This window comes from Halichoerus grypus, chromosome 2, assembly GCF_964656455.1.
Source record: "Halichoerus grypus chromosome 2, mHalGry1.hap1.1, whole genome shotgun sequence".
Lineage (NCBI taxonomy): Eukaryota > Metazoa > Chordata > Mammalia > Carnivora > Phocidae > Halichoerus > Halichoerus grypus.
Window position 1 is genome coordinate 116,990,056 of NC_135713.1, and position 27,438 is coordinate 117,017,493.

General features: G+C 40.8%; 1 protein-coding gene and 1 pseudogene across 10 annotated transcripts in view; one reads left to right on the forward strand and one right to left on the reverse strand.

Annotated features, from left to right (window-relative positions):
- ARHGAP26 (Rho GTPase activating protein 26) overlaps positions 1-27,438 on the reverse strand; it is a 431,053-nt gene that overhangs the window by 256,584 nt on the left and 147,031 nt on the right. For all 10 annotated transcript variants that reach the window (XR_013445819.1, XR_013445818.1, XR_013445821.1 and 7 more), the window contains one exon: positions 10,782-10,860. Coding sequence is in view for 6 of the 10 variants with exons in the window: in XM_078067363.1 (XP_077923489.1) it covers positions 10,782-10,860 (79 nt within the window). In the remaining 4 variants the exon portion in view is untranslated. The remainder of the gene's footprint in view (positions 1-10,781; positions 10,861-27,438) is intronic.
- On the forward strand, positions 9,271-9,662 carry LOC118541738 (large ribosomal subunit protein eL37-like; annotated as a pseudogene).

Below are 27,438 nucleotides of genomic sequence, written 5' to 3' on the forward strand. Positions count from 1 at the left end.
ACATTTTTGTAAGTCTGAAGTGATTTTAAAATGAAAAGTTAAAAAATAAAAATGAGCTAATACATACATACACACACACACACACACACACACACACACACACACACACAAGCCTCTGATAAATTCCTGACTTGCAAAAATGTCATCTTCCAGATGGAAGAAACAAAACAGTTAACTCTTACTTTGACCTTAATTCTAACTCAAATGACCAACTACGTAATGACAGAAATCTTCAGAATTACAGACTTACTTATGCTAGCCTCTTCAGAGATTGAGCAGTAGTTAACCTAGGCCACAAAAATATAAATATATATTCCCCCCAAATATAAAATCATGTGTAATTAACAAAACTTGGAGGAGGCAAAATAGTGACTAACCCCTAGAAAAGGCATAGACAGTGGCAGGCTTTCTGTCCGTCTTCTCAGAGATGGATCCAGGTGGGAGGGCTGAAAGGAGCAACACCCATCAGCTACAGGGACGGGCACATCTGGGTCAGGGCCCCTGGGCTGAGAGCCCTTGCGGCTGTTAGAAACTGCAGCTCCTGTGGCTCCTTGAGAAGGGATGGGACATTTTCTACTCAGGAGTTAGAAGGACCTTGGTAAGAGCTGGCTAAGTCCAACAGATTGCTGACTGCTGTCAGAGTACACAGGTACAGAGAATCTTCAGGTTCCCGTTCAGTTCATGTAGCCTGGTGAACTAGAAGAACAGCTCAATCGCTTCTCGGGCTTTTGGCTAAGATCAAGTGTAGAAGAACAGCTCAGGTGAAACATAAGACGCGCCCTTTGTTATTCACCACTCCAAAACTCAGCAACAGATGTGGGTTGCTAGAAAATAAGAGGTGCCATCAAGGATGAAGTGAAAAAGTCATAAAGAACACAAAAAAAGTCAGATTTCTACACTGGGCTTTAGAAAGCAGAACTAAGAAAAATGACGGGTGTATTCCCATGGCCGGAAATTTGAAAAAGGAATAATGATAATACTATATATAGCATGAATCGCATGCCATATAGTGTCTTATGTACCTTATATACATCACTGCATTAAAAAAGGTGAAATATGAATGGCTAAGAAACATGAAAAAAGATTTTCAACAATCTCATTAGTAATTTAAGAAAGGCAAATGAAAGCAACATACACTTTTCCACCATCAGATTGACACAGAAACACTCACACTTAAAATATACAGTATTGACAAAGGTTTGGAGAAAACAGGCACCTTCGTAACTGACTGGAGGCAGTATAATTAAGTAGTTTTTGGTGGAGAGAGTAATTTGTTAATATCTATTAAAATATTAAATGTGCCTACCATTTAACATGCAATTCCACTTGGTATGTATCCTGGACAAATGCTGAAATAGATAAACAGTGAAGTATGTACAAGGATTTCCATTCTATCATTCTGCACATTACAATGATGTGATGAAAAGCTGAGAATGGCCTATATGTCGAAGACTGAAGGTTTAATAATCTATAGGAAAGCTATACTATGTTGAAAATTCTACAAAACAGAAGAATTTGTTCCTAGATGTACATGTACAGGAATATGCAGAAAGTTCTTGAGGGATACACACTACACATTTAACTCAAGAGAGGGACTTCTGCCTTCCATTATGGCTAGGGATGGAAGGTGCACAACCAAGTATCAGGATACAAGTGTAACTAAATGCCCATGACAAACGCCTCAAGCCTAGAAAGGTGGTAGTGTGTAGGTGAGGGCAAAAGGCTGAGATCTGAGGCTTGCAGACAATGCTGAAGGCAATCAAAAGGGACTTTATGTTTATGCTGAGACCAAAAAAGTGAACAAAGAAGTGAGAATATTAAACAGCAGATTTTTTTGGTGATCCATAAAAGGTAGGTGGGGAACTGCCAAGAACCAGCCTCAGTTAAGAACAAGTCACACAAAACCAACCATACTTTAATTTTCCTTAGGTTCATTCACATGATTATTTGACAAGTATGTACTGAACACCTCCTCTGAGCCAGACAGTATGCACAAAAGATATAAAAACAAACAAACAACAACAACAACAAAACCCTGACAATGTTCCTGCCCTGTTGAAGATGATAATCCAGCAGGGGGACGGATATGAATCAAATAACCAAACCAATCAATTTATTATTACAAGGTGAGACAAGGGCTTGGAAGTCAGGAATCAAGTGTCTCCAAAGAGCTTTGCAAAGAAATGGAGTCTGCAGACAGAATACAGGGGTCCAAGAACTTGGATGGTGGAGGAAATAAAATAAACCTCTTTTGCACTAGCCTTTAACTGAAATTTAACTGCATTTCCTTTAATATGAACAAGGGCAACAAACCACAGCGGTTGTGACTTTGCCACCAATAAAAATCACACGTGTTTGCATATAACATTACTGCTGTTGCAGATAATCTGAATTATCATTTATAGCATTTATCAGACCTGCCCTTCCTTTTATTATATAATGTGGTAATAAAGAAGCATATATTTATATTCCAAATGGTTTTAATATGTTGGTGGCTATTTCTATGTAATTTTTTTCCTTTTTAAAGGAATTTTATTTTATTTTATGCATTATTCTGAGAAACGGTCTTAAAAGCTTTACCTGATTGTCAAACGAATCCATGGCATAAAAAAGATTAATGATCACTCACCTAAATTCTGGTACAAGTCGATAGGTATGCATCTAAATGGACTACAAAATCAAGGAATTCAATTACTCTATACACATGGTCTCACATAATGAAAGCCCAAAAAATAAAATAAATTCCCCCCAAAAATAAAATAAAATAAAAAACAAAATAAAATAAAATAATTAACAGTTATCCTCAACCCTTTAATTTTGACTCTGGTTGTTCAACAAATATTTGCTGAGTGCTTACTTTGTGCCAGCCACTACGCAAGGCAATGGGGAAACAGCAGCAAACCAATTCTATTAAGGTGGCCTGTCCTCATCTTGGATCCTCATTGTCCATCAAAGTAATTGGTGGACAATCTATAAATGTTTGCTAAATGCTAAAAGAAGAATGCCTAAGAACGGAGTAAGTGCCACCAACATGTTATGAAGTCTTAACATTCAAGCAAAAATCTTCTGGCTATCATTCTATTCCTTGGGAAAGTTTCATCAACTCCCCAGCATAAAACCCAATTTCACCTGACTTTCTCCTTCCTCCCACTTTGTATCTCACATTGCTCAATTAAACGGTCTGACTTTTATGAGAAATTGCTGTTCGGAAGAACATCTAAACCAAAGGGAACAAAGACCAAGTGAATAGTATTCAATTCCTTTTAAAACTTGCACACATTGGTGTGATAATAATAAGTACTATTATGTATTCTACCTATATAAAAACATTCACAGGACTCAAAGAGGAAGCTTGCAGCCAGCTTCTTGATCCAGTAAGAGAAAAAGAAACACAAGCAAAATAATACAGCGGTCTAATCCAATCCTAGCAGCTTGGGGGCAAGTGGGAGAAAAGGAAAACAAACCAGAGACCTCACCCTCAGACTCTTCACCTCACACTATGTGATATTACAAAGAAAGCTCTCACAAAAGGGGCAGAACTATCCTTCCAAACCATCTCACCACTCATAAAGGAGTGAGAACTGCATCATCACACAAGAGCTTAGCGATTTCACCCCACACCTTCTTAACCATTCAGACTCCTTTGATCACTTATTTTACCATGGACAGGAAAATCTAAGCATTTGCAGTGAAATGGTGAGGTTAGCTTAGCATACAGCTGGGCTGATGAACTGCCAGGCCTGGGATGCATTATAACAAAGGAGGCTACAGATTACTTCATAATCCTCCACTTGTAGACTTCAAGTTCAGCCTGACTGCTCAGTGAAATCACTTTTTCCATACTTGTGAAAGCAGTCCCTGCCTGCCCTCTGGTGAACCCAGGCAAGGTGACTTTAAATAAACTCTGTGCTCAAATGAGCCAAGTAATTTAGAAATGGAAGCAAAGAGAATCCAGTTATCCTACTATCTGCCCCCGTCTCCAAAAAGACAATAAGAACTAACTTTTAATGAGCACTTGGCCACATCCAGGACCTGTGCCAATCACTTTATGTATATGTTGATCCTTACAAAACAATTTTGTGGGAAGATATTATTATTATCCCCATTTTGCTAGCAAAGAAACATGTTTGCAGGGACTAAGTCATTGTTAAGTCACTATTAGTGGTGAGTAGGGATTTAAACTCAGGCTGGCTGAACCTACATTCTTTTTTTTTTTTTTTTTTAAGTGGGCTCCACACGGAGCTTGGAGCCGATTGTGGGACTCTAACTCATGACCGTGAGATCAAGAACTGAGCCAAGATCAAGAGTCAGACACTCAACCAACTGAGCCACCCAGAGCCTACACTACATTCTTAACCACCGTAACATTCTGCCTCTGATCCTAGAATCTGATCTTAACAGTAATCAATCTTACTTTTTCCTTTAAATACTCTAAACAGCTCTTTCAAGTATCAGGTGCAGAGCATAAAATGCAATGCAACTACTTATTTATTCTCTGAGTTCTTGAAGCACTTGGGGGTTAGAGTTTGGGCGCAGCAAAAACGGTGAGAGAAGAGCACACTTTGTTGAGTCTCCAAGTCCACAGGACTAAAATAGAAGATTTCTTTAAAATGGAGGTGAGCAGAAGGAAGCCACATTGTCTTGTCCTCTCACTAGAGGAGTGGTTTTTCTTTAGTCTCTTCCTCTTTTCCCTTCAACCACTGTAGGAGCCACAACAAAGTAGCTCCACCTAAAAGGGAGGGTAGATACAATTCAACTACAGCTTCCTAATAATTCAGCAGTTATGTGTGTTGTAGCAAAAATAGCACAAAGCTGGAAGCTAGGAGACCTGGATTATCTACCCAAGATCAACCACTGACTGACCTTTTCAGGCACTGCTCCCTCTTATATAAATAAGGGTGGACATTGCTCCACAACTACGAGGTTCAGCTGTACGAAAAAGCCAGTATCTGGCCATTTCTGACCTACAAAGGTGTCAATTTCATAGTTCCAACTAACACATGGATTTACACACAATCTTTCATGCTATACCACCTGTTTCTTATCTTCCTAATCTAATTCTACATAATTCTGGCATCTGCCAACCTTCTAACCCCCTGGCTGTCAAAGGAGATTCAAGGAGTGATTCATTAGAGAAATATCTAATTTCATTGAAGATTCCTTAGAATATGAAAGTAATAGGAAGTAATAGAAGCAGTTCCAGACAGACACCGCTAATCACAGCTAAGGGAATATATGGGAACAGAGTTTAAAGAGGCTGATACAGGCTCTGAGGCTCCAGGTTATCCTATTAGTCCCAGAGTTGCTAGGTCATCTTTCCATAGTGTGGAGAGAATAATAAATACTTCAGGTTGTGTGTGTGTGTGTGTGTGTGTGTGTGTGTGTGGCAGATGCTGTGTTGGTAATGGACAAGCAATGATGATGCTCCAGCTGTGGGCATTTGGACTGGGTTGCCCACAGTCTAGGTGGGAGGCAGGTAAGGACCAGGTAACAGAAGATTAAAATAAAAGCTTCTGTGGCTACAATGGTGAGTCTATAGCTTGTCAACCCAGATTTAACAGAAAGTCAGGAAAATCCAGCAGAATCATTTCAAAACTTTATCTTACTAACTAGCTTGTTGAGTTAAAAAAAAAAAAAGTTATATACTTACATCTGTATGCCTTTTCTTTTATTTTCTTGCCCTATTGCTCTGGTTGTGATTCCAAACTATATTGAATAAAACTGTTAGAAGTGAGCATCTTTGTCTTATTCCCATTCTTAGGGAGAAAGCATTTAGTCTTTCACAATTAAGTATAATGTCAGTGGTAAACTTGCGGTTTTCACTCTTGGCCAAGTATCAGAGAATAAAGCTCTTTGAATAGAAACTTGAATGGAATTTAGATATCGGAGTGGGGAGAAACTGTCACTTTTGCCTACCTCATGTCTCCCTGCCTCCTCATATAACAATGCTTTGATTTTTCCCTTAGGGGAAGCCAACATTGCCCCACCACCACAGTTCTAGCAGAGTGGGCAGGTGAGTCAGGTCTGGTCAAATCATCTATCCCACCCTCTGGTCCAAGTATTTAGTCCAAAAAAATTCAAATATGGGACTTCTTTAGAATTATTACATAAGTCTCTCTTTCCACTAGACTTATAGATTAGGGATCAACAAAGTATGACCCATGACTAAAATCTGGCTTCTACCTGTTTTTGTAAATAAAGTTTTACTGAAATATAGCAAGGGGCGCCTGGGTGGCTCAGCCATTAAGCGTCTGCCTTCGGCTCAAGTCATGATCCCTGGGTCCTAGGATCGAGCCCCACATCAGGTTCCCTGCTCAGCAGAAAGCCTGCTTCTCCCTCTCCCACTCCTCCTGCTCGTGTTCCCTCTCTCGCTGTGTCTCTTTCTGTCAAATAAATAAAATCTTTAAAAAAAAGAAAGAAGAAAGAAATATAGCCATACCCATTCATTTTACACATTGTCTATGGCTGCTTTTGAGCTACAACAGCAAAGTTGAGTAGCTGCAATAGTGACCATAATGCTCCTAAAGCCTAAAATAATTACTATCTGGCCTATTAACAGAGTAAGTTTCCTGACTCCTGTTCTTGATAATATAATGTAAGCCTGGAACAGTCTGAAAGCCTATCACCACTATCTGGAAAGAACCTACTAGAAATGACACCAACACAAAAGAAACCAACTCCAATATTATAGAAGTTTCTGGATTCAGATGGGCCAGAACTATTATACCCTAACTTTTTTTTTAAGTTCCATAAGCCAATAAATTCAGCTTTTTCTCAGGCCAGACCAAGTATAAATGAGGCTTCCTTCATTTGAATTCAAATTCGCAACATAGATAAAAACTATAATGCTCATTTCAGAAACACAACTCTAATTTCTTTCTCCATTATATATCCATGAATACCATAAAGACATTCAAAATTTCTTTTCAACTAGAAAGTCACTGAGCACTAAAAACTGTAATTTATATAACAATTAGCTAAAACAGTGTAAAATCAACTAATGCAGGCCTCATTTAGACTGTTTTTCCAACCAACCATCCTAAAGTGTTATTAAATGATAAAAGAACAAAAAGGATGCAAACCAGTTACCCGCCTTCAAAAAAAAAAAAAAAAAAAAAGATGCAACACCGAATAATCATTCACAGAACAATTGAGCTCTAAGTACAAAAACAAAAGTTAGGTGCTGCCATTATAATCTCCCTGATACAAGGCTAATACTCCAAGACCAGTTAGGGAAACAGGTTTCTGCTTCCCTTACCAAAGCGAAAACTTCTAAGGGGATAGATTTAACTAATTAGGGAGAGTGTGATTAAAACTGGAGCTGCTAATTGTCTACTGGGTATGTATTTCCAAGAATGTTCCCTAGAGGCTCTAAGCAATGGGAGACAAAATTAAGCCTAATATTCCTGCCATTTGTGCAGTTATCAACTGTCTGTCTCTCTCTCTTCAGGAAACTTAAAAGTACACAGAGATGTGGTTCTCAATGCAAGCTATATGTTCCTGTGAGGAAATAATTTTATATTATGTTTAGAAACAGAATTACTTTGTGTTTAAACTTGTTTTAATGTGTACATTCTGGAGCAAGGAGATGTTTCTTTCAACAGCATGCTTTCCATCTGCAGAAGCCAGATGTTAATCTGCAGGAAAACTCAAGTGGTTAGTAAGACCAATTACATACAGACAGAGAACAAATATCAAATGGTAGGGAGAGGGAGGACGGGGAGGTTTAAAATGGAGTTGGTGAAGCAGTTGTAGAACTGCAGCTTACGGGGGGTGGGGAGACCCCAAAACAGTGGGGTTTTTATCCATTCCAAGAATAGTATGCCCTGACAAGATTTTTTCTTCCTGAGTACTTCCTCCCCTAGAATTGAAGAATCCTTCAAGAAACTCAGATAAAGTATTATAAAAAGGAAATGAGTGAGAATTCCTGAAGGCAATTTCACATTTCATCTCTATCAATGATAAAAACCAAACATGTCTAGGGCTTCACATGGGTTCAAATTCTACCTCTGCCACTGTGATGGAAACTGTCAACCACCCTACAGTCTTCTTTCTCTTCTTCTTCCTGGAAGTGATAAAATACCCAGTACTGGCTGAGCCCATGGCTGCCTATGTTCGACCTAGACTTCCCATCCTCCTCCGTAGACAGATGTGGCCAATGTAAGTATGTTAGGGCCAATGGAAATGATGTGTGCACCCTCTGGGTCCTGGATACTTTCATCTCCATTATCTGGTTGAAAAACAGCAATGACTAGTAGAGCAATCTGGAAAGTCATGGGTTGAGTATGGCAGAATGACCCTGCAAAGCACCAACTGCTCACTTCCAGGCTTGGAGAAATCAACTTCTATGTTATTTAAGCTACTACACTTTGGAGTCTCCTTGTTATGGCAACCTAACCCGTACCCTACCACTACAGTCACTTACTGTCTGTGCTACTCAGCCAAGTTATTGAAACTAAGTCTCACTTTCCTCAACTGTAAAATGGTGGTATTTTGTGATGTCTTAAGATTATACTTATTTAATAAGGTAGTAAGAAGAATAAATGGGTTAAGACATGTAATATGCCAAATCTGTGACTTACAAACACAAAAGTGCTCAATTAAGGGTAGGTGATGGTAGCAAAGATAAAGGACAACTTAGGAAGTGGCTTTCAAAGGCCTCTGACAAATTCTTAATCTCAGGAAACAAACTGAGGGGTGCTGGAGTGGGGGGTGGGGTGGGAGGGATGGGGTGACTGGGTGATGGACACTGGGGAGGGTATGTGTTCTGGTAAGCGCTGTGAATTGTGCAAGACTGTTGAATCTCAGATCTGTACCTCTGACACAAATAATGCAATATATGTTAAGAAAGAAAAAAAGAAGAAGAAGAATGTAGCAGCAGGGGAAGAATGAAGGGGGGGAAATCAGAGGGGGAGAAGAACCATGAGAGACGATGGATTCTGAAAAACAAACTGAGGGTTCTAGAGGGGAGGGGGGTGGGAGGATGGGTTAGCCTGGTGATGGGTATTGAGGAGGGCACGTTCTGCATGGAGCACTGGGTGTTATGCACAAACAATGAATCATGGAACACTATATCTAAAACTAATGATGTAATGTATGGGGATTAACATAACAATAAAAAAATTAAAAAAAAAAAAAAAACAAAGGCCTCTGACAGCAAGCAGCTATTGTGCCCACAAAACCCTAATGGTAGAAATGTCTACCTGCTATATATATATAGCAGATAGTGCCTTCTCTTCCAGCCTCTTTGGTCTTGGCTGCAGAAACCAGATGACAAAGGGGACGTCATCATTTGAAAAGCATCATGTTAAGATGCACACGTTGTGTCCCCGCTGTGGCTCTAAGGCCTACCACCTTCAGAAGTTGACCTGTGACAAATGTGGCTATCCTGCCAAGTGGAAGAGAAAGTATAACGGAGTGCCAAGGCTAAAAGATGAAATACCACTGGGACCGGTCAAACAGGCACCTAAAAGTTGTCTACTGCAGATTCAGGCCTGGACTCTGTAAAGAAACACCACCTCAACCCAAGAAGGGAGCTGTAGCAGCATCCAGTTCATCTTAAGGATTTCAACAATTAGTCACACAATAAATGTTCCGGTTAAAAAAAAAAAAAAAAATAGAAATGTGTATCTGCTTTGAGAGTGTCTATCAGTAACAATGTACTCAGAGAAAACAAGAGGTATCTTACATGTAGTGCAGAAGAATTAAGACTGAATAATGTTCAATTCGAATTTAGCTGTTCCAAACTCTTTAAATGGTTCTTTAAATCTTGCTCTATGTTATTATATGCTATCCAAACACTAGTTATTTGTTTCTGCTCCGTTGAAGGAAGGGAGTTTCATGTTTATATACAAAATAGCTAAGTAGAAAGATACATTCATCAATATAGATCACCTAACCTGGGTAGGCTGAGAAAGAAACATACAAATGAACCGGAATCATCTATACTGGATACCCACCTCGATGCAAAGAGTTCTGTACTCAATGAAGGCTATGGCCTGATGGCCTTGCACACATTCCCCCCTCTGGATTGTGCCTTTGCAAGTGATAACTACTGGCCCTCTGACACTGTGGATTCTTTTTATCTTTTGTTTGTGGGACATGGGTAGAATGTACTCCTAGGATTTCTATAACCCTGATATCTGTTGAACACTGCAGTTGAGATCTTTGGCACCAGGGCCCTGATGTGAGTTTTACATGTCACAAGACGCAGAAAAACCATGAGACTACATCAACCAGCAAAGGCCAGCATCTCGAAAATCGGAGCACAGATCACACTACCAAGGCTTAAATCCTTCCATCTACACTGATAATGCCACTGTGTATAATGGGATGTGGGCTACTGTGGCAAGGGGAGGCTGAACCAGAAAGTGATGAAAAAAAAAACACAACATAATCTGTATACACTTTTATAATCATTTATCCTACTCAAATAGGTTTGAGATAACGCTTTGCATCCTACTCCATGGACACATCAATATTCAGTAAGCCAGACTCTGCCTCCTCTAAGAGACCTAAGGACACTACAGTTGCCTTGGCCAAGGGGAGTATCACATAGCCTGAAAGGCCTGAAGGACTGAGAGGCCAAAGCTCAGGGACTGCAGCCACAGAGAAGCAATATCACTATCGAAGAAAGTTAGTTCAAGAGTAAAAGATGCCCTCTGATACATTGGTCTTGAGAAACCAAGGCTTTAGATCAAGAGCAAAAATCACTGCACTTGGGAAGCAACAAACAACTCACAGTCTATATTTCTGTTCTACTTCCCTGAATTGTTACTTACAGGCTCCCGGCCATCCATGGCTTCCATCCAGAGCCTCCGGTCCTCTTCCGACAACGCCTGCATGGTGATAACCCCTGCCCTGTGGAGAAAGGAGGACACAGATATGAACCCAGTGCCACAGGTAGAGAGATCTTGACGAAGGTGAAACTTCAAGAAACACCCATACAACAGAGTGAGGGGTTGCTGGGATTCACAACATGAAGTCAGGCACACACACAGCTTTCCAGAGCTGCCTTCAAGTCTCAGAAAGCGAAGTCATCTCCCGAATGCCCCTCAATAAACCCATCTCCCTCAGGGAGCTAGGAAAAAACACAGCAGACATGAACAGGGTACGGCCAGGCCCATATGTGTTTCATTACCATACTGTTAAGGGACACAAATGATTAAAGTGATTCCTTTAGATCCTGTTTGTTTCTTGAGGCCTTATTCACTCCTATTCTCCAAAATGCCTAACAGAGAATTTTACTCACAGTAGGATTGCAATTCATACATATTGAAGTGAACAGAATTACTGGACTCAAGATTAAAAAGAGGTGAAACAACCAAGCTGGTGGGACCCTGGTCTCCTAACCTCTAAGCTAAGGCTTCTAAACTCCTTTTGACATGGAGATGTTTTATGAAGGTAACTGGCTTTGTAATTATATTAAATGTATGTCATTTTTTAAGTGAATACTTGTCATGTCAGGTAATAAGTTCTTTACATGCATTACCTCTTTTCACCCTCTCATTGAAATCTGCTTGCTCTTTCTAACTGAACACAAACCCTCCAGAAAGCTTGCACACAATACCAAATGGTATTTGTTGAGTTCCCCTTACAGATGGCATTCTACAAATAGAGACTTGAGCCATGAAAATGTCCTTGGGAGATGGGGCTAAAAGCCCTCTGTGCTCATTAAAGCAGGAGTTCTTAGGGTCCACAGATGGATCCAAGAGAGTCTATAAACCACACTTCCATCTCCAAATGTATATATATTTTTCTGTATTAACAGTTCAACCTCACCCATTATCAAAAAAGACTGCAACCCTCAAAAAGTTAAGAACCACTGATTTAAATCCTCATCTTTAAAGTTTGAGAAAGCCTAAAAGGAATTAAGAGGTCCATTGAGCAAGAATGAAGTCCTATTGCCATCTGAGTCTGTGGTACCATTAATGATCCCAGAACAGTATGGTAATGAAACACATATGGGCCTGGCCATACCCTGTTCAGCAAGAGTCTATTCATTCTGACCCATATATAATCACTGGTCCTGACTTATTTCCACAGTTCCATTGAATATGCTAGATCTATTCATGTTGAACGTATTTTAAATATCACATCTGCTTCTTTTCATTGATTATCCCTCAATATCCTTTAAGGAAAAACATTTTCAAAGACGTAAGCATGTAAGTACAAGGGGGTTGGGGACTCGAGGGGCACTGGGGTGTGGTGTAAGTGTGTATGCACGTGTTGTGTGTATGTACGGGTGGAGGTGGACAATAGTGGTGGTAGCTGGGTATGTGGGTGGATGAGTGAAGGTGTTGAGCCTGAGGACATTAATTCCCCAGAGGCAGTCCTTCCTGTGAAGGCCATCCTGAGCAGTGGCACCCTAACACAGAGAGGACTCAGAAAATATGGTAAGCCTTTTCTCCACAGCCCCTGCCAGGGCCCTTCCTCCTCTTCTCAGAAATTCTCATTCTCAGACCTAAATGCCCATTTCCCACCATGAGCCCAATTCAGTGCACCAGACCCACTGTCTGCAGACTCCTGGCAGTCATGGCTCTACAGAGCTGATCCTTGGCTTGCAGGCATGGCAGACTGATTCTACTCTTCAACCTCAAGCGCAATGATTTAATGGCTTAGAGAAAAAAGTCTATGAACCTGCAGTCCACTGCACAACTCTCAAGTCCCTGGACCTGAATCTTTGAGTGTTGCTCAAAGTGTTGTGCCTGGACCACCAGCTTCAGAATCAGGCATTCCCTTAAAATGGAGATTCTCAACCTGAAACCACCTTACTGAATCTGAATTTCTGGGCTGGGCCTGGGAACTTGGATTTTAACCAACTCCCCAGGTGATCCTGATGCACAGTTAGGTCTGAGACCCACTGCCCTGGGCTGCCCACAGGCCCCCACCCTTTCCTTCCTGTCCCCCCACACTAAAGAGCAAAGACACTCTCCAGTATACACTAGGGTCAAGCAGCCAACAAGTCTCCAGTTCATTTCCTGCTAGGTGCTCACCAGCAAACAGTGAGACCAAAATAGTTGCCTAGCATACCAAGATTTTAGGGACCTGCAGATGTCACATCAACTTCATGGCACACAGTGTGAGATTTCCACCCAGAACCACAAAGAGGAAGTTCAGACAAACTCAGAGGCCACTTGGCCTTAGTAACCAGGAAAGTCAACAGGATTTGTTTTCATTTCAAGAAGAAATATCAAAATGTAAGTTCTTTTCCACATGTGGTTTTGTTCCCCTTTTTTGTAGGAGGGGGTAGTACAGAACTGAATAAAGTGGATTTAATATGCTTAGTTCTAATCCTGTCGCCCCTCCCCACCAAGTTCAGGTAATTTTCTCTCAGTCTCATGTACGTATATCTGGATCACAGTACTATCCTTTCTAGGCATCTAGAAAACACTCCTTCAGCTCCAAGTTTTTGTTCCTTCATTACAATTTAAACCGTAATTACATAAATCTCTTATGTGTGAATTTCCAAGAACCAAGGTGAAAGAGTCAACTTTATTTTGGAATCAAGCAGTAAGTTTCTTTCCATATTCCCCCTCCCTATGTCCCTACTAGCCACCATTCCTCAAAACAAAATAAAGCAAGCAAAACTCCCTATGACCCTGTACTTTCCATGTCAGTCCCTATAAGACAGCATACTTTTCTAGGGGCATCAGCTTAGTTCATGTTTTAAATGGATCTAGCTTTTCATAACAAAAATGGAGAGGAGGAAAGAGAAACAGAACTCTCCAGAGGGGGGTGTGCAATGAAAAAGGGAATATATAAAACAATGAAAGAGAACTGGAGTAAATGAGCTCTCTCCAGCTCTACAAAGAATCATGATACTATCAAACATCATAATGGAATAAAAACTATAATAATAATAACCTAGGAGGGTATGTCAGATACTGTGCTAAGCACTATATATAAATTAATTCATTTAATCCTGACAACTACATCATGAGGTAGGTATACTCTCATTATCCCATTGGGCAGATAAAAAAAAAAAAAACAAGGCTCAACTAGGTTAAGTACCTTGTCCACAGTCACAGAGCCAGGATCTCAACCCAGAAGTCTATTGCTTCATCCTTGCAAACAAGACCACAGCAAATGTGAAGGTGCCCTAGTCCACAGAGAGCAGATATTGAACACCCAAGTTCTCTGCCATCAAAAAGGACCAGGCCCTCCTCTAAGTACCACAGAGAGTTCCTGCATGGTATCAAATAAGATCAAACAATAAAGGGCTCTGTAAAGCCTAAAGTGTTTCATAAATATGATCACAACCAGAACACCATTCAAACAGCCAATCCAAAAAAGAGTATGATGATGTCCAGTGTGACTATGGCTCACTTTCTACAGCAGTGGTTCTCCACATTTTTTCTGCCTCAAAATACTCAAGACATGGAAAGGTGATGAGTTTTTTAAAAAAACACAAAAAACACTAATCATGGGGGCGCCTGGGTGGCTCAGTCTGTTAAGCATCTGCCTTCAGCTCAGGGTCCTGAGATCAGGCTCCCTGCTCAGTAGAGAGTCTGCTTCCCCCTCTCCCGCTGCCCCTCCCCCCACCCATGCTCTCTCTCAGACAAATAAGTAAAATCTTTAAAAAAATAAAATTTGAAAGAAAGCAGTAATCATAAAGAAAAAATATGAGGAAATTAGGCTTCACCAAAATGAATAATTTTCATTCATAAAAAGGTACCATTAAAAGAGTGAAAAGGCAAACTACAGAGAAAGAGAAGATGTTGTAGTTTGTATCTCCAGTGAGACTCTTAACCAGAATATGTAAAGAATGCCAACAAATAAGAAAAAAATGAACCTAATTAATAAAATGGATAAAAGACATGAATAGGTGCTTCATGAAGGACACACAAATGGCCAACAAACATAAGAAACAGGGCCCAACATGATGTCTCTTCAAGGAAATGCAAATGAAACCACAGTGAAATAGAACAAACACCCATTAAATGGACAGCATTCCGAAGACCACTAATACCAAGTACTGGCAAGAATGCGGAGCTGGTGGAATCATACACTGCTAGAAACAGAACTGATAACACCATTTTGACGTTATCTACTAAAACTAAACATATACCTCACCTGCTGCATGACCTAGCAATTCTACCTCTATGCATACATCCAAGAGAAATGAGCGCAGATGTCCATCAAAAGACACATTCAAGAATGCTGTTTTATTCTTAACGGCCAAGCTTTACAACAAAAAACTCAAATGTCCATCTACGAGAATAAATTATTTATATTTGAAATAATGAAAGAAAGAATCCAGACACAAACTACTAACAGCATGAGTCCACTGATACCATGTTCAAACACTAGTCCAAGTCATCTATGGTGACAGAATTCAGAACAGTGATTTCATCTTGGGGAACAGGTATGATGATGACTGGAAGGAAACCTCCTCAGGTAACAGCAATGTTCTATAACCTGATCTGGGTGATTATACAGGTACAGGGGTTGGGGGGTAGTCATAAAGATATAGACTTAAGATTTGTGCATCTTACTGTGATTACACCTCAATAAAAAAAAAAGAAAAAGCCTTTTAAATACCGAAGAGATAGGCCTTGTCATCCCTTAGGCTCACTAGTTATCCTGACGCTGGTGCTTCCTAGCCGTGTAAGGGCCTAGTGGACAAGTAACTGAACTACTCTATACTCTTCTTTACGATGCAGATTTAAACAGTACCTACTTCAAGGAGTCACTGTGAAGGTTAAATGAGATATTTATAAAGTGTTTCAAAGTGTCAGACACACTGTAAATGCTCCAAAAATTAGTTGTTATCACTGGGGCAAATGGAGGGGGTGGGTGGAGGGAAAAAGATGGCAAGTGTGCAGGAGGATCAAAATTATGGAGGAAGAAGGGCAGGTGTATATAGTTTAAAAAGGAAAAGAAACCAGCCACAGGTGCTTCTGATACACATGACCCCCCCGACACACTCACACACAGCACTGAGGATCACACCTCCACCACAGAGGGAGCCAGGCCAGGGGCTGCCCTGACACACAGGCTCTGACATCATGGCCACTTCCTTTTTCCTCCTGAGTAAAGCATCAAAGTGGCCTACTTCCCCCTTTTGGAATTAATGTCGGATAACTGATGACAAACAAGGGGTCTTTAGCAAATTCTAGATAATTTGCCAAGGAGCCCACTAGTTGGGAGAAGTAACAAAGGACTTGCAATCCTTTCTAGAGCTCAATCCTAAGATACAACGTAAGATACGGCACCTCATTTTGACTCTGAATAAATCCTTGGTTAGTGCTGTTATCTTTATCAGCTTTAGAACCGTGAACAAGTATCTGCAATTTTCTCTAAGCTGACACTCCACCTCTCACACGATAGGAGAGGAGATGCAGAAAATTACTCATCTGTCACAGGGTAAACCGCACCCCAGTACCATGTCCCCTTCAACTCTGGCCTCCAGAAAGAGCCCATGGAAAACAGTGCACCCTTTATGCCACATCCAGGAGCAGGGACCACCGATGTCAGCTCACAGCCACCTCAGCAGCAGAGAGCAAGCAGAATCACAACCAGCCCTGACTCCAGGGCCACTCCACAGCTTTCCTGCTCTAATCTTATTCCTGAATCTGAGTCAACAATAGTGATCTCAGTGGCTTGGCAACTCCACCACTTCCCACTGCACAAGGAAATGCTGTTGCTGACTCCACCCCACTGAAACAAACACTCACAATCTAACAGTACCATTCTTTCTAAATCAACCCCAAAGATCCAAAGATCTAGGGGTTACTCATTCATAAGACTCTAAGTCTTCTGTTGGCAAGAGTTCATCATCCAGCTTCCAACCGCACGACAGCATATGTAAGAGTCAAGTTATGCTTATATAGGAAGACGGGATGGTGCAGGCTTGGAGAACAGGCTGCCATCCACAGCGGAAAAGAGCCGCACAAGTGCCGGGGACAGGAACTGGTCCTTTGCTTCTAAAATGCTACTGGGAAAACAGGTTCCCAACCATTACTAGGGTTCAAGGTTCAGGACATCTTCATTTACACAAAGATATGGCCAAAGTCATGCCAAATAATCTTAGAGAATGACATTGCTTTCTTGTCTATGAGATTACAGACTCAAACGTCTAAAGAGAACAGCAAGTAAGCAAAATGAGTGAAACTGAATAAAAAGATTATTTATTGCCCCAAGGAAAATAGGTTCAGTGTCATTTTCCTTATAACATGCAGCCCTTTATTTTTTCTTTTGCACATTTACTTTTTGATAGTCATAGGAACAAAAGAGGACTTCCCCTCTATGGGAAAAATAACGGTGCAAGGGCAAGGCAAAGCAGTGGCGGTCACCTGTCATCAAAGTGAAACAACAGGGCATGGTGGGGACTGCAGCAAAGTGGAGAGTATATGGCCCACCTAAAGGAGGCACCCACTCCTCAGCTCTGTAAACAGCTGGCACAGGGGGAGGGGGGATTTACAGATTTTTCCAACTTCAGCATGTTGGTTCAAACACTACTCCAGCCAAACCAAACATGTCTGTGGACCACCAGTTTGCAACTTCTAGTGTCTGTCTGTCTCTGCCTGAGCTCCACCCCAAGTTATGGTGGCATATTAGAAAGTCATCTGATGCATTAGAACCAACAGCGATGCATGTTTGTATTCTTGATTCACCTCACAGCCAAATTCAGCAGAGCATCTCCAGCTCTTCAAAAAAGGAGGAACGTGGGCTACTTCCCCTTTTTTCCCAATACTCAGGACCCAGTGTCATCACTGGAGGGCAACATCAATCTACGCAGAGATAAAAAGTTATGAGTATGCACAACTCTACAGCACCGAGACAATGATCCACTGAAGGTCCTTGTGCATTACACATCCTTCCGCATGAAAAGGATGTGAGTAGGCTATAGGTAAGAGACAGAGAAACTGAGAGAGAAACCAGAAGTTGCAAACTAGTGGCCCATTAACTGTGACTAATATTTACTGAGTATTTACAATGTGCCAAGCACTGTGCTAAGGACTTTACTTGCCTTATTGTTTATTCTTCAAAATAACTTTATAAAGTAGGTATTATCATTATACCTCTTTAAAAAACTTGCAAAATGTCATACCACTAGTAAGTAGCAAAGCGTCAACTTGAACCCAGTCTGCTGACTCTGAAGTAAAGCCCATATATAAGCACAATACTGTACTGCCCCCATGTGCATGCGGTGTATGGGCCCTGGGATCCATGGTGACCAGCTCCTTAAGCCTTAAGGGGAGGGAAGGAGAAAGAGGAAGCATAGCTTGTGCTCGCTCGCTCTCTCTCTCTCTCTCTCACACACACACACACACACACCTTAGCAAGTTTTCAGAAGCAGGGTTCTCATCAATTTAGAAAGGATCTGATCCTAATAATGAATAAATTATAACATATTACAGCCTACAGCATTAACCTCTTGAGAGGAAAGGTCCTAAAATAATGAGCACCATAGCAGTAATGATACTCTCAAGAGTAAATATTGCCAGTCATATCAAATAATTTCCCACATTTTTATTTTAAAGGAAAGTGCTGTCGTAAAACACCAGGAAGCCCAAATAAAGAAATCTTTGGCACATGAAGCTGCATTATCCACCTACTATGGGCCAGCCATGACGCTAGGTACCGGGAACACAGGAGTGAGCAAATTTTAACACAGCAGCAGCCAGAGACAGCATTATTAATTGCCAAAATGAGCAAAACTCAGGGAGAACAAAAATACTTGTTACTACCATTGATAACAAACTGAAAAAATTGTCTAATTCAAGAAATGTATTAGTTCATGTATCAATTTTTTATTTTTACTAGTCTAGCTCATAGTGAATAGAAATGTAAGTAAGTGGAATATACTGATGGACTCGTTTCCTCTCTTAAGATTTTATTTAACAGCAACACTTTGGTTTAGATTTTTTTAAAAAGCTCATTTAATACTTAGAAGTTGGCTACTAAACTGGCATTCGCCATTAGCAAAACAAATTTCAGTATGCAGACCAAGGAGTACAAATAAGGTCGCCCCAGTCTCCCTCCGTAAAATCCATGAGCCACCACGTCCCATTCTTACTTAAACCAGAGTCAAAGAGTAAACACTCTCTCAGTTAATTTACAAAAAAGAAGAAGAGGAAGAAGACCACTCGATGACAAGTTCAAACTGCATGAATATTTAAGATTCCAAGAACTTTTCAACTGGCTTATTTTACAGAGAGCCAAGAAGCAACCCAGAAAGCACAATACTTCCCCCTCCCCCCAATTTACCCCCACCCAAGTATGGAAGTTAGAGCAGAACACCCTCTGAGGAAGGAAAAGCCATTTCCTGTCTGAAATGTCAGTGATACTGAGACCAGCACTGTAATCCAACCACCAGGAAGGCAAAATCAAATATTATTTCAAACCAGGGGTGAGAAGGGGAGGGGCGGAGAGGGGAAGTCTGAAACCAGGAAAAAGAGATTCATCTGTTGCAAAAGATAAAGGCACCCTGCCCCAAGAGGGAAAGGCTGGTCGGCCTGGTGCTCAGCACACATCAGACAGCCAAAATCACACATCTGTTTTCTTCACCATCTGAAATAAGCCGTCCCTGAAGCAAAGAGCCTGACACTTTTCATTTAGGAAGCAAGGTAAAATGTAATGTTTAAACAGAGGCTTGATTAACTGAGCATGCTTGCTTTTACAGGGAAGCGGGTATGAAATGATCCATCACAAAAGGGTGAGAGGAAGGAATTTCTAGACAAAGAATTAATCATTTAGAATACCTTTTCTTTAAAGAGTAATTCACCATCATTTCTTGTCTAGCGCACAAACACGACCCCCCCCACACACTGACTCCTAATTGTTGACGTATAAAGGACAGCTGATTTTCAACTAGACCTTCTTAATAGTTACTAATAAATATACAAAACTGCCATCTAGAGGTTGAGCACTGCAGCAAGTCTGTTATATAATGTGACCCTTTTTGGAAAACACATACCATCCTACACTCACACAACCTCACCAACACAAACAAGTGCATACACACATGACACATACCAAATTAGAAGCAACAGTATTATTTTAACTTGGTACAGTTCCCTTTTGAGATGATAAATCATAAAGAAAGACATAAAACTCTTTATCTTATATAGGAAATACATACAAATAGTGTGTTACCACATACATAATTCGAAAACGGAACCTTCCCCTAGCAGCCTCTTTGCACATATACATTTAATGCACCTGTATTCACTCTTAGTTTACAGAGGACTTGAAAAATCATTACACTATAGGAAAAGGAACAACATCAAAAAGGAAAAAAACAGGTTCAAAGAAACATCCACCAAAGCAAAGGTTCAACATAAGAACAATGAATTCCCAGGTACTGGGGTAGAGACAAAAAATTCAAAAGCACAACTTTCTCCAACACAGGACTGCATCAGGAAGGAGTATTATCATATTCCATCTTCAAAACAATCCTGCAAGGGAGGTATGATTAGCCCTTGCCCAGAGTCGCACAGACTCTCAGATCTTCCGTAAAACTTCCAAGCCTCCACTATTCTTACTTTAACCAACCTTTCATTTTCGTGGAATTTTTTTTCACCCTACCTATACTGGAATGCAGATTATCTGAGTATTTGCTCAAGTTTTATTTAGATAACATCCAACATGTGAAGCTCCTGTAGTATCTTACAAAATAGTTCACCAAAGTCCCAAAGACAAGAACAAATAGTCTAACTCAAAAATTACATGTCCATAAGAAACAAAATAAACAACCACATGCACAAGGTACTGTATTATAAACTGTAGAAAATGATGTTATCATGCCTCTGGAAGCAAATGACCAGACACACAAATTTAGAGTTGAACAGAGGTATACAGAACATACCTAACTCAACAACCAGCCAACCACTACCACGAAAAGCTCATACACTGTGCAAACGCACAGGACACACAGTGGGACGACAGAAGAGTTGATGGTGGGTGTGGCACATCAGGTTGGTGCTGGTCAGAGGAAAAGCCGTCTTTCTTTACCTATTCGTGGGAAGTTTGCACTAGGAGGACTTCAGGTTTAGTTTGAAAGCAAAGTGAGGTGACAGCTTTTAAGAAGGAAAGCCCAGTAGATTCATAGTGTTTATTAAACTTTCAGTCTCCACTGTTGGTAAAATCTGTGGCATGCAGTTATGCTTCATCAATGAGGGAGGGAGGGAAGGAGAGAAGGAATGGATTCAGAGTATTCCAGTCATGCCATCAATCTCTGTAAGAACAGAAGGATTAAGTCCCTGTGTTTGTTACATTTGTCCTACGGCTTTCGGGTCCTCCAAGTTTGCTGAAACACTCAACATCGCAGTTTATACTTTAGTTGCATGAATGCGTATGTGTATGCATTTGTGTCTGCTCATTCTAAAATCAAAAGCAAACTCCGTGAAGGTGAAGACTATTGCTTGTCTTGGCCCCCATGCCAATGCCGGGAATGGGGCGTGTAGTACTCCACGTAACGTCTTCAAATGTATGGACTTCTGTTGGAGTCAGCTAGTCCTGGAAAAAATAAAGCATTCTAATTGTTTCCTTTCCCCAAGTATAAACACCACCCCTCAAGAGACTACATTGATTCAGTGCATCAAAACGAAGCCTTTTATTTCTATTATTTTCCATATGGTTTAGTGGCTCCTCCTGGAAAACATATGGAAGAAAATATCCATGTGTCACATCTGTGAGAAATTTCTTTAAACAAATCCAGAGATGCTGGGAGAAGACTGCCACTATGATCCTTTAGCTTGAACAAATATTTTCTCTACTTCTGCTCATTAATTTCCATAGGATGCTGCATGGTGGAGTTAATTATTCAGAGTGACTGAAGAGAGGCACCGATTGGCAAGTATCAGTAACTCACATACCACTACCACTATTAGCTACTTTTAGATGGAATCCCATTTCTACCCACGAATTTTACATTGAACTCCCTCAAAAAAAGGTGACATACTTTAAGGAAAAAAATGGTAAATCTAGTCTTTATTCAATTAACCAATATAAAATATAAACCTTCAAGTGCTCGGTACTATGGCAAGGTAATACAAAAACACCAAAGAATGCTCCTGTATTAAGACATAAGAAAGAATGATATATATATTTTTTTAAGCTAAAGAAAGCTTAGGCTACCATCAAGCGTATCCAGAGTAAGGACGATAGTTTATGTCAATATGCTGTTTGTGAAGTGAGGCTTCTTGCCAATGGGATTTTTCAACAAATGTATGCTGGCCCATCCATCTAAACGGCTCTCAGGGGTACTGCTGCTGCTAGTACTGGTTTAACCAAATACCACAAACTGATTGACAGCAACAACAGAAATTTAGCATCTCACAGGTCTAGAAGCTGTGAAGTTCAAGAGCAAGCAGTTAGCAGGGTGGGTTCCCTTTGAGTATGTGAAGGAGAATCCTTTCCACGCCTCTGCCCTAGCTTCTGGGGGTTTACTGGCCGTCTTTGGTATTCTTGGCTTGAAGACACATCACCACTATCTCTGCCTTCATGTTCACATGATGCTCTCCCTGGGTACATATCTACTTGGTATCCAAATTACCCCTTTTTATAAGGACATCAGTCATAGTGGATTAGGGCCTACCCTCATGACCTAATTTTAACTTGATGACCTCTGTAAAGACCCTGTTTCCAAATAATATTGATTTTTAGATAATGGGGATTAGAGCTTCAAGGTATGAATTGAGGGATACACAATTCAACTCTTAAACATCTTCTAAGAAAGTAAAAAAATATTCCTCTTTGTACCATATTGTGGCAACATCCTACAACTACTCCAAGTTGTACACACTCATTTAAAGCCCTATAATAGTCTTAATGCTAGAGTCCTGAAAGTGAATTTAAAAACAAAAACAGAAGGTAAATTCAAAGCAGTATCACATTGATTTAATGGACATGATATCTTGACCTAAACAACTTTTCACTTTGGAATTGAAGAAAGACACCAGAGTTTCTACTAACGTTAACTTTTCAATGTTGGTAACAATAAAACCCTTTTGAAGGAAAGCCAAAGACATGAAAACATCAGCCTGTGACATATTTACTCAGAAGAGTCCAGTGGTCTTCAACAAATTCTCGGGTCTGAACCTCCCCCCAAAACTAGTTCTGAGAAAAGGAATCAAAGAAAGGCACTAGAGAATAAGGGACAGATAAAATGATTATGTGGAATTAGGTAATTATGTAAAGTTACTATAGAAGGGTGTAAGATACTGAGAAGAGACTATAGGCCTAGTAGAGATATCAAAAGAAAAGCAATTAGATACAAGAATTAAAAGTAGATTTCTAAAATGTATTCAGTTTACAGAGAACCTCGGACACAAAATTCAAGAACTATGGATCTAAATCCCATACCTCTGAATTAACAGTTAATTTGATTTCCAGCTTGTTCATGGGTCAAAGAGTCACAGCACTTCTTCCTTTAGAATGTAAATGTCAGAGATTAACCCCTTTTCATCAGGATTTCAGGAGGAACAAATAAACAGCAATGCATTGGGATACAATGAAATCAACTGATAAATGACACTGTTGCTTTCTGACTCATGCTAGTCTCCCTAGAGAAACAGAAATGAGTGTCACCTTAAAAATAAAAGGGAGAAGAGGTGTACCTGCCAAAAATAGCATTCATGGGACACCTGTATGCGACGTGCCTGGCGTCTGTGCTCTATCTGCACTGCCTCTTTAAACTGTTAGCCATGTGAGGATTTTCTGGAAGTCACAAGGCAGTAAATATAAGAACAGAAGCTAGTTTGCAGCGTTAGTTCATCCATTTGTTTATGATGCCACGTGCAAGTGATTACAGTGAGAAAGCACTTCTCAGATTTCACATCCAGCAAGCTGAACACTCAGTGGTATCTCTGAAACCCAAGTACCGACAGCGCTGGGCTTAACGCTGGAAACGTTTCTAACATATCCTCAGTTTTGAGGCAGCAAGGTGCCCTGTGGTGAGCGCCCATGCACCTCAGTTCAAATCCCTCCTGAGCCCGGGGGAAGACTCACACCTCTGAACGACAGATTCCTCACCAGTAACGTGGATTAATTGGAGCACAATCCTCCTTGGACTGTAGTGAAGATAACATGAGAATGTATGAACAGCTTTCAGCTTCTAGAAAGTGTTCTCTTACTGCTGCTTCCCTCACCCCTCCTCCACCTTTAACTTAAGTGAGTTTTACGATGGTTTCTGCTGTTGCTTTTTTCCTGGTCATCTGTTATCAGAGGTTGGAAATCACCTTTTCTACTAGCTATACTCTTCTCCATGTGAGTTAAGAACTAAGCTCCTTCCTAAAGAAGCCTCAGTTTTTTGAGTTTGTTTTACTGTTGTTCCTTGTTACAATGTTTTTAATAAGAAAACATTTTTATACTCTGAAAAATCTGTATTGTGATAGGCATGGTGTTTAATGCACCAATTATTAGTGAGAATAAAAGACAAATGAAGAGCCTGTTCCAAAAGTGAACTTCAGAGTCTCCCTCCAGGAAAGTCAGATGGACTGTGTAGGTCTGGGGCAGGGCCAAGAAGCTGTAGTTCTAACAAGCACCCCTGTGGATGCTGAGTGCAGGTGGTTCTCACTACACAGTAAGACATGCCGATGTAATCAACTCAAAAATACTGACCTGCTGGAATATCACTTCCTAAAGGCTATAGCCTCTGTTAAAAAATAACATAAAATAGGGGGGGGCGGAGCAAGATGGCGGAGGAGTAGGAGACCTGGATTTCGTCTCCTCTCAGGAATTCAGCTGGATAGGGATCAAACCATTCTGAACACCTACAAACTCAACAGGAGATCGAAGAAAAGAATAGCAACAACTCTCTGAACAGAAAAGCGACCACTTTCTGGAAGGTAGGACGTGCGGAGAAGTGAATCCGAGGCGATATTCGGGAGGATAGACGGCGGGGGAGGGGCCTCCGTCGGCCGCTTCTGGCAAGTGATAGAGCAGCAGAGCACAAAATCGGAACTTTTAGAAGTCTGCTCTGCCGAGGGACGTCACTCTGGTGGCGAAGTGGGGGGTGGAACCCTCGCGGGTCAGTGTGGTCTCAGGACCCTCGGGGTCACAGAAAGACCGGGGGTGCCTGAGTGCGGCAGAGCTCCCAGGTATCGGAGCAGGGAAGCCGGCTGCAGAGACGGAGCCCAGGCGCGGGCTCGCAGCTCGGGGTTGCTATAAACCGTGATCCGCGGCACAGTCGGGCCACTGCTCCTCCAGCAGGGACCCAACAAGCGGCAGATCCGGGGAGACTCACCTTCTTCCCCCGGGAGGAGAGGTGCGGGAGCGCACCGCGGGGATCTGCTGGGTTTGGAGACTCCACCCGGGGTCGGGTGCCAGATAGAAAGGCGCGGTCACAGGCCGAGTGAGCGCGGAGTGTGGCCGGAGACCGGGGAGACGGGAGTGACTGACCGCTTTTCTCTGGGGGCTCGCTGAGGAGCGGGACCCCGAGTTCTCGGCTCCGCCGGGGCGGAGACTGGGAGGCCGCCATTTTCACTCTCCGCCTCCAAAGCTGTACGGAAAGCTTGCAGGGAACGAAAGCTCCGGAGAGCAAACCCGAGCAGATTACTTAGCCCGGAACGGCAAGGGCGGGGCAATTTTGCCTCCGGCAAAGACATTTGGGAACCACGGCAACAGGCCCCTCCCCCAGAAGATCAGCGAGAACAGCCAGCCAAGACCAAGTTTACCGATCAATGAGAACGGCAGAACTCCAGCGCTAGGGGAATACTGCACATAGAATTCATGGCTTTTTTACCATGATTCTTTAGTCTTTCAAAGTTAATTATTTTTTTTTTTAACTTTTTTTCTTTTTTCCTTTTTTCTTTTTTTTTGAATTTTTCTTTTTCCCTTTTTCAACCAACATCTTATCAATCCCTTTTTTAAAAAAAAAACATTTTTATTTTTCATTTTTAAAGTCATATTCTATCCCTTCATAGTAGTTACCCGTATTTTTGGCATATATATATAAGTTGTTCTCTCTTTAAAATCTTGAGATAGTTTCTTCTAACAGATCAAAATATAATCTAAATCTCTAGTGTATGGTTTTTTTCTACTCCCCTGCCTGATCACATTCTCTCCCTTTTTTCTTTTTTTTTTTTTTTTAATCCTCTTCTTTCTTTTTTCAAACAACTTATCAAATCCTTTTTTAAAAAAATTTTTTATAATTTCCATCTTTACAGTCATATTCCATCCCTTCATCATATCAACCCTTATTTTTGTACATATACAAGTTTTTCTTTCTTTAAAATTTTGGGAGGGACTTTCTTTTAACAGACCAAAATACACCCAAAATCTAGTGTGTGGCACTGATCTATAATCCAGCCTGATCATATTTGATCACATTCTGTTTTTGTTTTGTTTTGTTTTGTTCTGCTTTTGTTTGTTTTTATTTTTATCTTTTTCTTTTTTCTTTTTTTCTTTCCTTTTCTTTTTTCTCTCTTTCCCTTTCTTTTCCCACTGCTTCAGGTCTTTTCTGATTTGTTTAGAGTATATTTTCTGGGGACGTTGTTACCCTGCTAGCATTTTGTTCTCTCATTAATCTATTCTCCTCTGCACAAAATGACAAGACGGAAAAAATCACCTCAACAAAAAGAACAAGAGGTAGTACCGACTGCCAGGGACCTACTCAATACGGACATTAGTACGATGTCAGATCTAGAGTTCAGAATCATCACTTTAAAGATACTAGCTGGGCTTGAAAAAAACATGGAAGTTATTAGAGAAACCCTTTCTGGAGAAGTAAAAGAACTAAAATCTAACCAAGTAGAAATCAAAAAGGCTATCAATGAGGTGCAATCAAATATGGGGGCGCTAACTGCTAGGATAAATGAGGCAGAAGAAAGAATCAGTGAGATAGAAGACCAAATGATGGAAAATAAAGAAGCTGAGAAAAAGAGAGATAAACAACTACTGGATCACGAGGGCAGAATTCGAGAGATAAACGATACCATAAGACGAAACAACATTAGAATAATTGGGATCCCAGAAGAAGAAGAAAGAGAGAGAGGGGCAGAAGGTATAATGGAGCAAATTATAGCAGAGAACTTCCCTAATTTGGGGAAGGAAACAGGCATCAAAATCCAGGAAGCACAGAGAACCCCTCTCAAAATCAATAAAAATAGGTCAACACCCCGACATCTAATAGTAAAACTTACGAGTCTCAGAGACAAAGAGAAAATCCTGAAAGCAGCTCGGGAGAAGAGATATGTAACCTACAATGGTAGAAACATTAGATTGGCAACAGACTTATCCACAGAGACCTGGCAGGCCAGAAAGGACTGGCAGGACATATTCAGAGCACTAAATGAGAAAAATATGCAGCCAAGAATACTATATCCAGCTAGGCTGTCATTGAAAATTGAAGGAGAGATAAAAAGCTTCCAGGACAAACAAAAACTAAAGGAATTTGCAAACACGAAACCAGCCCTACAAGAAATCTTGAAAGGGGTCCTCTAAGCAAAGAGAGAGCCTAAAAGCAACATAGACCAGAAAGGAACACAA